General features: G+C 52.3%; 1 protein-coding gene across 7 annotated transcripts in view; it reads left to right on the top strand.

Annotated features, from left to right (window-relative positions):
- The window catches only part of STX18 (syntaxin 18), a 130,187-nt gene that overhangs the window by 74,336 nt on the left and 41,772 nt on the right, over positions 1-14,079 (top strand). For 6 of the 7 annotated variants that reach the window (XR_002081211.2, XM_019453717.2, XM_019453715.2 and 3 more), the window contains 3 exons: positions 7,604-7,719; positions 9,484-9,561; positions 9,726-9,792. Coding sequence is in view for 6 of the 7 variants with exons in the window: in XM_019453717.2 (XP_019309262.2) it covers positions 7,604-7,719; positions 9,484-9,561; positions 9,726-9,792 (261 nt within the window). In the remaining variant the exon portion in view is untranslated. Of the gene's footprint in view, positions 1-7,228; positions 7,333-7,603; positions 7,720-9,483; positions 9,562-9,725; positions 9,793-14,079 lie in introns of those variants that run through there. The other variant, XM_019453718.2, reaches the window with a different exon arrangement.

The raw sequence follows: 14,079 nt of genomic DNA, 5'->3' as shown, positions 1-14,079 counted from the left end.
TAACCATACTGTCAATTTCCAACTCGAAAGGTTAACGGGTAATGTTCCTAAAGGAACATCACCTTTTAATTGAGTAATCAGTCTTATCAAATTAACCTTTAGACCTTTTCAGTTTCCCTGAGCCGAGTTTCCATTAAATCAAAATAGAGAGTAGGAGGATGTTAATCTAATGTTCTTGGAATTAGTCATTTATAGATCCGCTCCACCCACAGGGTGCATGTTCACTTGGAGGTACCTTTCTTGTTTATTTGTCCCTGACCCCTTTTCGCCTCCATTTCTGGTGAGAGTGTTTCTAGTTTCTGTTGGGGAGGAGCACAAGACCAGAGGCCCCCCTGCTCCTGTTTTCCCTTCCCCGCTCTGCCTGAGGGGCTGGGGGAATGGAGTGTACCTTACGTAGGGCACATTCTGTTAGCATTACCTGGCGTGACCTTGGTTAAACCAAACTAGCTAAGAAAATGAGATGCCAGGGAGGTCCAGGTTCCGCTGAGAGTAGGACCATCTGTTTTCCAAGAACCAAGGGGTTTCCTTCTGTCCTTCCAACTCTACCCCAGGAAGTGAGGGGCTGGGGTCAGGGGGTGGGAAGGTGCCTCACGCAGGGAGGAGAGAGGAGACTCACCCGACGCCCAGGACTGAGAGGCCCAGGCTCACTACTCCCTTCTCTCTTAGGAGGGGTCTGTTCCTAGGATGGATGCAGTCACTGCCTTTGCCCCTGAAGTTTTCCAGGGAAGGCTCTGGAAGGGCTCTGCAGGGGGCCTCCTAAGGAGCACAGATGCAGCTGTATATCAAGCCTGTTCTGCCATCAGCCTCATGCACCGAGTCGGGTCGTTCAAAAAGTATTTGATTATGATGCACCGATCTATCAGCCTGCCAGATCCTAAGCATCGCTCTTGATGATGCGGATACAGCAGTGAACAGGCAAAAAGTCCTTGCCTTTGTGGAACTTAGATTTTTGTGGGGGAAGACAGATAAACAAAATTAAAAAGTCAACGATACAGAGTGTTAGAGCAGGATAAGTGCTTTTAGGAGGAGGGGGAGGGGAAAGTGGCTAGAAAACGTCAGAAAGGATACAGTCTTATTAAGGTAGGTCAAGGCAGGCCTTATTAAGAGGGGGACGTTCAGTAAACACCTAAAAGAAGGGATCAGTTTATGCAAATATCTGGGGAAAGAACATTCCAGAAGAGGGCAGCCAGCAAGTATAAAGGTCCCGGTGTAGGAGCATGTCTGGAACGTTGCAGGAGCAGCAAGGAGGCTGGTGTGACGGGGCAGGAGGGTTGGGGCCTAGGTGAGGATGAGCTCAGAGAGGCAGCAGGAGCCAGATCTTACAGGCCATCTTAAGGATCTTGTAGCTTTTGCACGCACCTTGGCTTCTATTCTAAGGGGGGGGAGGCCACTGGAAGGTCTTGTAAGGACGAGTGATAGGACATGAGTCACTTTGTAACAGCATCAGTATGGCTGCTGTGTTAGGAGAGGCCAGAACAGCAGACCTGCAAGGAGGTTCCAGTTAAATCCAGGCGAGGGATGTCATGGCATCGTGGACCAGAGACAGAGCAGTGGGTGTGATAACAAGAGTTCAGATTCTGGAAATACTCTGAAGGTCGAGTCAAGGAGCGGGTTTGAGAAGAGCAGGCAGGGGCTCAAGGTGGGGCACATTCGTGACACAAATTCAACATCTGAGTGGACGGTTAGATATTCGTGCCTCAAGTTCTTGGAGAGGTTTGGGCTGAGATAGAAGTTTGGGACTTGTGGGCATAAAGCTGATATTTGCACTGCTAAAGCCACAAGACCAGACCAACTCACCCAGCGGGCAGTGTGGAGAGATTTCAGGGACTGGGCCATGAAATGTCCATCTTTAAGTGTTCAGGGGGCTGAGAGGTGTCCACAGAAAGCCTGAAAACGAGCAGTGGGTGAGGTGGGAGGAAATCAGGAGGGTGGTGTCGTGGAGGCCAGAGGAAGAAAACTTGAGTCAGGGAGGGGAAGCCCCCGGTTCCTCCCAGTGTGTGCAGTGTAACTGGGTAAGGGCTGAGCCGCTGTGGGGGCTGCTGGTGCCCTGGGAGCGAGGAGAGTAAAGTCTCCTTGGATTGGGGTCAAGAAACAGTGGTCTGGAAACTGGGGACCTGGGTGCAAACTTACTGGAGAAGTTTCACCTTTAAGAAGAGAGAAATTAGCAGTAATTCTTAGGAGACATGGAATTGAGAAGTTTTGTTTCATTTTATTTGTTTAAAATGGGAGAATAATGCCACATTTGGGGGAAAGATCCAGTAGACGGGGGAAAAATGCTATTGGTAACTAACATAGGTAGCTACGTTCGCTCTGTGCTGGCCCCGACTAGGCGCTGTGTGCACATGGTCGATGGTGCAGGGGCGAGAAGGAGCATTGCGGGGGCTGCCCTGGTGTCAGGGGGGGCAGAGCTGGTAGGTGGACATCCACCCTGGACGCGGAGAGAAGGTAGTGTCTGCGGGCCCAACGGAGGAGGCCGGGAGGAGTGGGGGGAGCCTGGGGGCATTCTCCAAAACCAGGAAGCAGTTATCGCTCACCCTGAGGACGGCTTGAGGAGCACTGGCGGAGGGGGGGGGGCGGAGAAGGAGCGAGGGAAGGCACATGGAGCACACCTGCCCGGCACCGTTCGGGACCCACCTGATGGAGCCAGTCTTGTGATGTCTGTCTGTCTGATTTCCACTTGTTCCTAAACTCAGCTAAACAGTGTGCAGTTAACTCTTGGTCTTAACACTGGCCACCGCTGTCCTTGGTCTCGTTCCCACTCCCCGGCCTCCTTCCTGGAGCCAGACTTTGCTGAGTGGCCCTCTGGAGGTTAGGATTAAAATGGTCAGATCAGTTCGACAAGACCCGGGCAAGCAGGTGGTTTTTGAGTGCCCGTCACGGGAAAGCGGCCTGTTCCCGCAGCGTCTAGACGGCACCGTGTCTTCTGCTCTTTCAGCTGGTCGGGCCGTGGCTTGTGGCCTCCGGCCTCTGCCTCAGTCTGTGGCCACCATACTGCATCTCACAGTGACGTTTCCCTTTTCCTTAAAATAAGAGCATAGAACTTCAGAAGGCCGTTCTTTGTTACTTAAAATCTCCTTTAGTTTCCTCAGATTTTATCATCAAATGATTCTAGAAGCCCATTTGCTCTGGTTTCTTTTTTCAAAACAAAGTGTCGGTCATGGAACATTTGGTCTCCAGATCAGTACTTCTGTCCTTTTAACTGCATTATAAGGACGAGCCTCAGTGGCGGTTTCTTTCTTCCTTACTTCCAGCTCTTTCACTCCTCTGTGTTTTCTACTAATGTCTGCTGCTCACCCAGGCCCCAGATCCCCGGAGCTGATGAGGCTGTGCCTCCAACATCTCTTCCGTCCCTGACAGCTTTATGTCTCCGATCCGTCACCTCTTCCCAGTCCCTGCCATCACCCACAGCCTGCCCAGTGCCCCTTTCTTAAACTTCGGCCCAGCAGAAATGTACTAGCACCTGCCTCTTACACAGCGTAGGGAGACAGACATGAATAAGGCAGGATTCTCTGTCTAGTTTCGGTAACCCGTTGACTGATCTTCCCCCTCTATTCCATCTAATGAGATACTGCCGCATTGATCTTCATGAGGCTGAGCCCTTCGATGGGCTACAGAATGCAGCTCCTTCCGCTGGCACTGGAGACCCACCAAGAGCTCGTAGCTCTGCCTGTTCTGTGCTCTGGCCAAATCGAACCGCTGACTGTTCTCCAGATAGGCTCGCTCTCTCCTGATTCCATCCCGTTACTTAGTAAGAGTGTCCACTCTGGTCTCCCCATGGCCACATCCTGCCTTTCAAGATTTGGTTCGTAGATCACCTTCCTCCCCGTCAACTAGTGGGAAAAAAGCGTCCTGTCTTCTGAACTCTTCCCTTTTGTGACATGAGAGACCCCCTGGGTGGTGGTTAAGAGCCAGGATGCCTTGGTTCAAATTCCAGCTCTGCTAATTACTAGTTGTGTGACCTTGGCAAGTTACTTAACCCCTCTCTGCCTCAGTTGCTTCGTGTGTAAATGAAAAGTGTAATAGTTCCCACCTCATAGAGTTTTGAGAAATAAATGGGGAAACATATGCGAAGCACTTAACACAATGAGTTGTATTCATGCGTGGAAGGCGTTACATAACTGTTCGCCTTTGTGATGTGCGAGCATATATGTGAGCCCATGGATGTTGCCCATCATGATGTAGTTTACTGAGAGCAGGGTCTGTGTTCACATCTGAAGCCCAGACATTAACGGGATAATTCCGTGCCGTCTGTTGGGCGTATACTGTTGACAGGGTTCTGTACTTGCCCCTATGCAATATTTATAGCAAAAATAAGACTATAGCCTTTAACAGTTTTCCATACCTTTTCAGTAACCTTTGAAACAGAGTAGAAAATCATTTACACTCTTCTCTCTCTTCCTTACCCTCAGGAAGCATTTAACTGCATATTAAAGTAATGGGCAGAGTGCCAGCGGTATTCTGTGATTTTGAACTTGCCCCTTTTTAACATACAGATCAAGCAAATAATTTTAAAAAATACATATATTCTTTTAGATTTCTAAACCTGTAAATAAACTTCCCAGTTTCTTCCTCCTTTCCCCCTGAAGTAAATTGACTAGTCCAGACCTATATACCTAATATGGTTTCCTTTCATTGAATCTAATATTTCGGTAAATTGAGGTCTGTAATGAAATTACCCCGCTGTAGCTCGTAAAGGAAGTAAATAAAATTAAAGTTTGATGAATTTCTATATACGTGTCCTATGAGAATATATATTTTTTGGAATTTATTTGCCAGATAGTTAACCTTTTCAAAATAGTAATAATTTTGTTACCGTGATACTTAATGTGTCACCAGCAAGCCTTCATCACTTTTGACGGACATGTTTCAAATGGCCATTATGTAGCTGGCGCTCTTTTTAAATTATCACAGAGAAACAGGAGTTTGAACTTTCTTCCACGTTGGCTCTGTGTCCTCACCTGTCATGTCCTCAGGTCTGCGTGCCACCTAAACATCTGTCGTGTCCCCCCCCCCCCCCCCCCCCCCGCCTGCTGTGCTGGGCGCCCTGGGCTTCGCCGCATCCCTGTACGTCCAGTCAGTCCTCGGCCTGTTCGGTCTTTCTCGGACCTGCTGTGCCTCCTCCCCACCAACGTGGCCTCAGCCCGGGGTCTCTTCATGTCTTCCCATAGCCATGACCAGGCCACCCGGTTCTGCTCTCATCTGCCTCCAGGCCAGCCACCGCAGAGGGCCCCGCGCGAAGTGCAGATTCCTCTGTTTAACATCCTCCTTGGGCACCTGGGTGGCTCAGCCGGTTGAGGATCTAATTCCTGATCTCTGCTCAGGTTGTGATCCCCGGGTGGTGGGATTGAGCCCCACGTCGGGCTCTGTACTGACCATGGAGCCTGCTTAAGATTCTCTCTCTCTCTCTCTCTCTCTCTCTCTCTCTGCACCTTGTCCCCTGCTTGCATGCTCTCTCTCTCTTTCTCTAGAATAAAAAAAAAAAACCCACATCCTCCCGTGACTGCACCAGCAGGCCCCAACCTCTGTATCCCAAGGGCTCCTCTGCAGCTGACAGCGGATGGAGTATTTGTGTGGCCGTTGTGTTTGGGGGGAAACCTATCGATGCTGGAGAAGTAGCTGTTGCGGGTTCAGCACAGTTTCAAGTGAACGTGTGTTTATCGAAACCCTGTCCGTGTTCCTTTGAGAAATAGTGTCGACATCGCTCTACATTCACTGTGGAGACACCGACCGTGCACATGTGTCCCTGCAGCGACTCGAGGCCCCGAGGGCCCCACAGCGTGGACGCTCAGTTTGTGGGGACCGCCCGGTGTACTCCTGTTTTCCCTTCCACACTCAGATTGGCCTCGCGTAGACCGTCTGTCGTGCGGTGATCCGGACACTGACCCGCGGGCTGGGGATTTGTAGCAGGTCTTTTTCGCCGTCCCCTGTGGGAGTGTCCCCCGCTGTGCCCGCCTGGCACCGCCCTGCGCAAACTGACCTCTCCCCCCTCGGGCCCCACTGTCCACTTGCAGACCAACACCATCCAGCACGGTTTCTCGTGCCCCTTCCTCCTCCCCGGGTACCTGTGGCCCGGCGCCTGCCCTGTGCGGGGATCAGAAATAAGCCTTGTTCAGCTTTGGACCCCTGACCCCTGCCGCAGTGCCAGCCTATGGGGTTTAGTAGAAAAGTGAACGAATGGATGAATCGCAAGGATCAAATAAGTAAAACGAAATACGCGTAAGGCGTTGAGAGTAGAGTCTGGCGCAAAACTACCTGTTCGGCTACCGTGCGCGGGACACCGTTTTAGGTCTTGGGGAAACAGAAAGGAAAAAGATGAAATCCCCGCTTCCGTGAAGCTGACGTTCTCCTGGGAGGAGAAAGACGTCACTACTTCGGGGAGAAGTAAGTGCCGTGAGGCCAAGGAAGCCGGTGAGGAGGAGATGGCAAGGGAGGAGCAGTGCGGTCTGGAGTGTCCCAGCCTGTGTCACAAAGCAGAGCAGAAGGTGACTCTGGAGCTCAGAGACAGCAGCGTAATCCCCAGCACAGGCGCTGAGAATCGGTGACGGGGGCCGGTGCCGGGGGCGAGCCAGGGGGTGGTCACGGAAGCCGGCTGTCATCAGAGATCCGAATGCGGAGGAGGCGCGTGCACGGCTGTGGGAAGACCACCCGCCGGATGCGGACGTGGCAGGCCGCGGCAGGGTCGGGGGCGCGCATGGTTGATCGGGGGCAACAAAGCAGCCGGTGCAGGCGGGGTGCAGGGCAGGAGGGTGAGTGTCAGGAAGTAGGTCACACGTCAGGCCGGGCCGATGGGGACTTGGTGTTTTATCCCCGGTGAGGATGAGTGGCCGGCAGGGCTAGCGGATGGGGACGGAATGAACTGAGTCTGCACGTTATCCCAGGTCCCTTTTGACCTGATATTTTGTGACCCTGAAGTCAGTGATAATGTCTCGAGTGTTTCAGTTGCGTGTTAATAATAATGCTGCCACCCCTGCCCGGCTCTTAGGAAGACGAGCGAGGTACTAGAACTACAACGTTTTGAGTTTCACGGTGCTGCGTTTTCGCAGGCGAGCGCCCTCGCCAGCTCAGTCACGTTTGAGGTTTTTAACTTAGTATCAGGGGGACATGAAATGGTCTGAAAGCCCTTTAATTGTGAGTTTCCGAGGCGGTGTGTGGAAAGAGGGCAGCCTGAGAGCCTTTCACACGCACCCGCAGGGGCACAGGCCCCCTGACGTTCGTCGACTTCTGCCCTCGTGTTACGGGAAAGCCTTCCATCGCTGCCCCTGTTCTTAGAGCGAGAGCCCACATGCCTGCCAAGGCCTGCTCGCCTTGCCCTGGCCGGACTGGCGGCTGCAGGTGGGTCTCTGCAGGAAGGTCTCTGCAGGAAGCTCCGCCTACCTAGCGGCCTTGGCCGGTGTTGGCTCCGCTGTTTAGCCCCTGCTTCTCCCACCGCGCAGCCTGCTCGGTTCCTCTTCCCCGCCTCCGGTCTCAGCGTAAACGTCACGTCCGCAGGGAAGCTCTCTCTTCCCTTCCCGCCCCGTCCACACAGTAGTGGCGGTCATTTGCTGCTGCTCTAACATTTTGTCTCCCCTCCCCACCTTTTTTTTTTTTTTTTTCCTCTTTTTAGCCACATCATGTCTGAGTACGGGAGGATGACAGACACAGAGCGAGACCAGATAGACCAGGACGCTCAGACGTTCATGAGGACCTGCTCTGAAGCGATTCAGCAACTGCGAACACAAGGTGAGGTACTCTGAGCCGCCAGCGCGACTGATGGGACGAGGCTCGTGCGCACAGCCGGCTGACGCTCTGTCTTGTGTCCCTGCTCGAGTCTAGGTTTCGGGACTTTAAAATTCTTCTTTTCTTGATCAGCGTGTTAACCTAAGCCGTTAAAAGTAGGGAAGAGGCCGTAGTTCGGGTCACGCGGGTCGGGGAGGGGGTAGCAAGGACCTCTCCAGGCACAACCAAACATTTCGTAAGGGTGCCGGGGCACCATGGACGGATGGTGTGTGCGTGCCTGTGTTGTGTGTGGCGTTCAGGGGGCCGTGGTCGAGGCACGTGGACGAGGACGGAAGACGGTCGTCTCCGCGCTCTAGCTGTAGTATTGGACTTTGGGATCCAACTGTCGTGCTGAAGAGGAGGGCTGTGGAGCCGGGGGGGCTGATGTGCCCACCCCAGCCCCACCACATTCTGCCCAGACGGCTTTGGCAAGTCACTTAACCGCCTTAGGCCTCGGTTTCTTCGTCTATAAAATGGAGACAGTGCCAGGGCGTATCTCTTCGGGTTGTTACGAGAATTCAGTTGAATTCAGCCCATGCTCAGAGCCGTAGTTGGCACTTGGGTTATTAGTCACTTGCTGCCACTGATGTTTCACTTTTATCGAGGCAGTGCGATAGCTTCCCAAATCGTATATCCTCCTGGATTCTTTCGTAGCGTGCTTAGACGGGTACAGATTGCGTGAAATAGCCCAAAGTTCAGAGTGGGCAGATGGCTGCTGTGTTCTTGACACTGACTTCTACCTGGGAAGCTTCCATCACAGCCCTGAAGGGCCATTGGAGTCTGACAACAGCTATGGGCATTCTTGCCCGAGAAATACACGTACACCCAAAATTTTATGTGCAGTCTCACGGTTCCGCTGAATCGCTCAGGGGAATCTCAGGTTACGCAGCCGTATAATAAAAACGTGATTCATGTCCTGTCCCCCTGAGGGCCTGTACATTCATTGAAATCACCTAGAAAATACATGATTGTGAATAAAATCAGCAATTAGGTACCAAACCGTGTGAGCTTGGGCTTCTTGTTGACTGAACCGTGGCAGTTTCTTTGTGCTCAAAGAAAGAAAGAAAGAAACAGGGCTCCAAATTGCCTTTGGGATTAGCAGTAATATATGCTAAGTGCTGCCAGAGGGCCTGCCCGCCGTAGGCACCCGCTCTCCCGGTGAGTGGGAGCTGTCCTGCCAAAATGGATGGCATGGACTCGGAGACAACGTGACAGTTGCAGAAGCCAGGCATCCTTGTGGCTAAGACAGTCCAGGAAGGTTTCCTTGAGAAGGAAGGCCCACCTCCAGGTCTGAGGGGCGCGTGGAACGTGAGTGGCTGAGGGGGAGGACGGAGCATTCCAAGCTGGAAAACAGCACCGACCAGCCGGCTGGTGTGTGGTTTGAGTTTGATTTAAACATGTTCCTCGAAGGTCAGCTTGAGCATTGGGTGCTGTTAGTACAAACGGGGTCGGCTCTCCAGAAGTGAGCCCCATCGAGTACGAGCCCTGCGTGCCGTAATAAACCATAAATTCTTTGACTGTAGTTTTTCTACAGGTTTAATCTTTTGCTCGTGCGAAGCCCAGTAAATCTTGCTCTTTTACAAATGGAATGGCACTTGACAGAAGGCTTGTTTTATAGCCGTATTTTTAAAAATACTTTCCGTAGAGAAACTGTTGTAAGGAAGCTGATGAATTGTTCTTCGGTGTAATTGAATACGGAGACCTGACTGTTGTCCTTTTCTGTTCCAGCCCACAAGGAGGTACACTCCCAGCAAGTGAAGGAGCACAGGAGTGCCGTTTTGGATTTCATTGAAGATTACTTGAAAAGTATTGCGTTTTATCTTAAGGGTCAAACGTGGCATTGCACGACAGACGTGATGCGAGATGTAGCTTTGCTAGCTGAAGCCCATAGTGTCTCATTATGTTTCGTGACACCCTTGCCTGACAAGCGGTTTTAAATGGTCTCTGTTCTGGTGTTTTCCCTACAACAGGAGTTTGTAAACTTTACTCAGAACAAAGAGCCATCCGAGTTAAGCGAGTGGTGGATAAGAAGAGACTGTAAGTATTGTCTCTGTTGGTGTTCCGTAATTAATAATAGTAATAACAACAATGGACGTTTGTAGAGTCTTCATGCTTTACGACGCACGGAGCTCGGGTGTCCTCGGAAAATGCCATAGCCAGGCCTTACTGAGCCCTGACTGTGCTGGGCACGGTACCAGATTCGTCGCTAGCTCGCAGCTGCCCTACGGGGCAGGTACTGTTGTTATCCCCGATTTCCGGACGGGGCGGCCGCTGTGGGGCGGCTGTGGGGAACTCAGGAGGTAGCAGCTCTGCGGTTCGAGCCCAGGCTGTGTGGTTCAGAATTCACACGCACACCCATCCTGTGCAGATAGCCCTGTGAGGCTGGCGCGGTTTTAGCCATCTCACCTCTTTCTCTTTGCGCCCCTCTTCCCCGCCACCTCCCCCGTGCCGCTCCTCGTGGTCTCTCAGAGTGTTTTCCTGAGGCCGGAGCTGGGGCGCAGCAGCCAGTGAGGCACCCCCCCCCCCCCCGCCCAGCTCACCCACGGCACGCACCTCCCTTCTAACAAGGCACCCACTCGGTGCCGGGCGCTGTCACGAACCCCCTTTGGCAGGCGAGGACATTAGAGCCCCAGCAGGTTAAATGACTTGCCCAAGGCCACACAGCCAGGAAGCAGCAGAGCCACGCTTCGGTATCTCCCGTGGCACGTGTCTGTCCCCCGAGCTGTCCTCCCTGGAGGAGCACGTGCCGGCTTGTGGGGCACAGGGACTCAAAACTGCTTCCCCTCCAGCTGCCCAGCCTGAGACAGGGTTCTTAAATGAGCGAGGAGCGAAGGTCCGGGTTTCAACTCTTGACCACTTCTGAACTGGTCTTGAGAAGACTGGAGGGTGTTCTTTCAGAAGGTAACAGTACATACTATTGGGTGGCAGCTTTTCTTAATTCCGATTGTGTCGAGACCCCCAGCGCCAGCCCCGGTTCGGTGCTGCACTAGCAGGGCCTGTGGGACTCAGGGCCGAGATCATCTGCGGTGAGAGGGCACGGAGCAGACGGCGAAGGGAAAGGGCACCCAGGCGAGGTGCAGAGGAAGCCGGGAGCAGGCTTCTAAGGGTCCCCTCCAGTGCAGTCACACAGGATGTGACTTGTGACCACTTGTGTGAACTGGCCACTGGGGAAGCTTATTAGAAGCTCACTGGCCCAGGGATTTTACTGGGGGGCTGCTCACAAAGGCGCCTTCTGCTTGGCACTTATCAAAATTCCAGACTCCCAGAAGGAAAGCCCGTGTTCCGCATGAACCACACTGTTCGCACAACGGTTCAAGCACAGGGAGCCACTCTTAGCAGTTAGGGTTGCGGGAACCCTCCCGAAGTCCCAGTTCCCAGCCACCAGCCCAGGGCTGAGCCTGTGCACAGGTCTTTGCAGAGAGCAGTCTCGGGCCTGCACGGATACTTGTCCCCACGCTGGTGAGACGCATTTGAAATTGTAAATGCCAACAAGTGGAAGCATTTGCAGGGGATACTAAGTGGATACGTTAATGTGTGTTACCTGTCGGCAAATAATTACTTGTTTATTACACAAGGCAATGAGGAGAGGCAAGGGGAGAGAGAGAGAGAGAGAGAGAGAGAGAGAGAGAGAGAGAGACTCTGCCCTCAAGGAGCTAAGACTCAGGCTGGTTGCCATGGAAACATGAAAAGGTAGCCAGTTTCATCAGGATGTCTCATAACTAATTAGCAAGTTCAGAAGGGGAAATGGTGCCATCGAGTAGCACAGCATCGTGCCTCAGAGCTCAGACTCTACGCCAGACAGCCTGTGTTCCTGTCCCCCCTCTGCCACTTACCAGCTGTGTGACTTTGGGACGATTGCTTGACTTCTCTACGCCTTCGTTTCCTCACTCGTAAAGTGGAGAAATTCAAAATACCTACGTTGGTGGGTTGTGAGAACAAAATGCATCGGTGTATGTAGGGCAAGCGTTTACATGTGTTCGTTTGGACTGTTACCTCCGGTGAAGCGTTTACCGCGTCTTTACCAATGTGTCAGCTTATTTCATCTGATCCCCGACATTTGATCCTCCCTGTTAATATTAAGTATGAGCATCTGGTTTTGTAGAGGAGATTGAGGCCCGGGGAATCTGGGTGACTTGCCCCGCCCCCCACAGCCGCAGCAAGGTTTGAACCCCGGGGCACCGTGGCGGATTTCGCAGACTGCAGGCTTTGCGTTGGATCCCAGAAAGGGACGGCAGAGAACGCAGGCACTCCAGGCTTGGGGAGGGGTGTGGGAGGAGGGGTGCCCAGAGCCGGCCCTGAACAAGAAGAGTGGGCTCTGGCCGCGTGTGACTTACCGTCCACACGGGGTGGCGGTCACTCTGCCTCCCAGCCACCAGCCAGAGAGGCACCCGTTTCTGCTTCCCCAGCCAAGCGGACCCTGCACTTGAGGCTCAACAGGCACCCCGGGTCGAGTGAGAACGGGCTTTTGCTGCTGCTGCCTCAGTTCTTGGTTCTCAGCGGAGGTTTTGACCAATTAACGTCAGTCAGATGGGAGTTGTTCTCATTTCCACAAGTCAAGTACAGCCTCGTCTCCTGCCGGGTAGCTGCCCTGTGCCAGTTACTTTGAGCAAAAGACCTTGAGGGAAATAACTGTGTGACCCTCACAGTGTAGTCCAGCCTCCTTCTAGTTCTTTCCTCGCCTTGTCCCAGAAGACATTGCCCAAAACATACATGAAATTTTACCACTCTCTTGCTCCCCATGTCTTACCAAAGCAGAGCTTCGTAGCATGGCATTCAAGGCTCGTGATTGGACAGCGGCCTTTGTCTCTTGGTCGGTCCCTGTGGATCTCTGCTCTGACCATACGTGACTCCCTCTGTGTTCTGAAGAGGCCTTGTGCTTTGAAGCCCTCATGCCTTAATGCTCACTGATTTCTCTGCCCAGAATGCCTTTCACGGAACCCTGTATCTTCTGTCCCTCCTCCCTTCCCTCCTCTGGCAAGCAAACTGATGTATCCTTCCAGCCCCAATTAGGATGCTGCTTGCTCTCCAGAGACTTCCTGGCTCCCGCAGGCCATGCTGGTGGCTCCTTTGTGGGTCCCCTGCTCACCGTCATGGCCCGTGTAACCCACATGCTCTCGGAGGGCTGCCGTCGCACCACCCGAGCCCATTACGTGGCACCATGCCTGGCCTGGCCTGGGGAGGCCACTCACTGAGGGCTCTCGAGTGAAAGAGTGACAGGGTGCCTGAAGATAAGTTGCCTGTGAGGGTTTTTACCGTCAAGTCGGATCTGTGGGAACTTTGCTTTTGTATTATTTTGTTTTGATTGGTGATAGTTATTGATAAAAATCATTCTCATAAAACGGATTCGAAAAACCCAAGGGCTCATGTTTTATGGCAGTGTTGTTACTATCATGTTTCTTTCGTTCTTGGCAAAAGTAAAGCCTATTTATTAGTTAAGGAACTGCTTGTTTTCAATCTGTCATAGTATAGGATAAAAGATACTCTATGCTGGTATTTTTTTCAGACAAGGTGATAGCACACTAATCTCTCCTATCAAAGGGCACTTACTTGGATGAGATGTTTGCTCACGTAGCCAGAAATAGTCTCAGCTGACCTTTCTGCAGTTCCCTGTCTATGACTGTTTTCTTAGAAGGGTAGCACCCTTGTTAAATGTGACTTTTTTCTTCCATTCCCCTGACAACTGTACAGCAAAAGAAAAAAACAAATACGAGATAGAGATCATGTATGTTCCACGAAGCCTGAAATATTTACCATCTGGCCCTTTACAGAAAAAGCGTGCCGACCCCTGGCTTACAACAGGCTTTCTGAGGTGAAGGACCGCTTTTTTTTGTTGTTCGTTCTTTGCCATCCATCGTGGATGGAGGTGTGTTCCACTGCGCAGGTCGGGTTCACAGCTTGGGGCGCGGGCGACCCTGCCACCATAGTTTGAGCTGAACCGATGAGCAGGATGTGTTTCTGATGAAGGGGCAACGTCAGATCGCCGTAAATGTCTCTGTATGTTTACTGTGTTTTTATCCTCGTCTTGTAGCAGACCAGTAACAAACAGTCGGTAGCCTGGTGCTGGTCTGCGGAGCCCCTTTTGTGCGGCCCTGGCTTGGTGCCCAGTAAATACCTGTGTGGGTGTGGAGATGACTTGCTCAAGGTGGCGTGAGGTTCTCCTGCTGTGGGAGCGCACGGTGCCTGTGCCAGAGGAGATACCTTCGTCTGAAAGTCACTTTTGAAATGATGGAACGATACTGAAAATACCTTTTTTCTACCTAGAGCCTTTGTTGGGGGCAGAAAAGAAGTGTAAAAGCCATACTTAACTCTGGAACATTAATCACT

The sequence above is a fragment of the Panthera pardus genome, unplaced genomic scaffold (genome assembly GCF_024362965.1).
Source record: "Panthera pardus isolate Hobbes unplaced genomic scaffold, ASM2436296v1 HiC_scaffold_13, whole genome shotgun sequence".
Lineage (NCBI taxonomy): Eukaryota > Metazoa > Chordata > Mammalia > Carnivora > Felidae > Panthera > Panthera pardus.
Note: the sequence above shows the minus strand (reverse complement) of the source record. Positions and strands in the feature narration are given on the sequence as shown.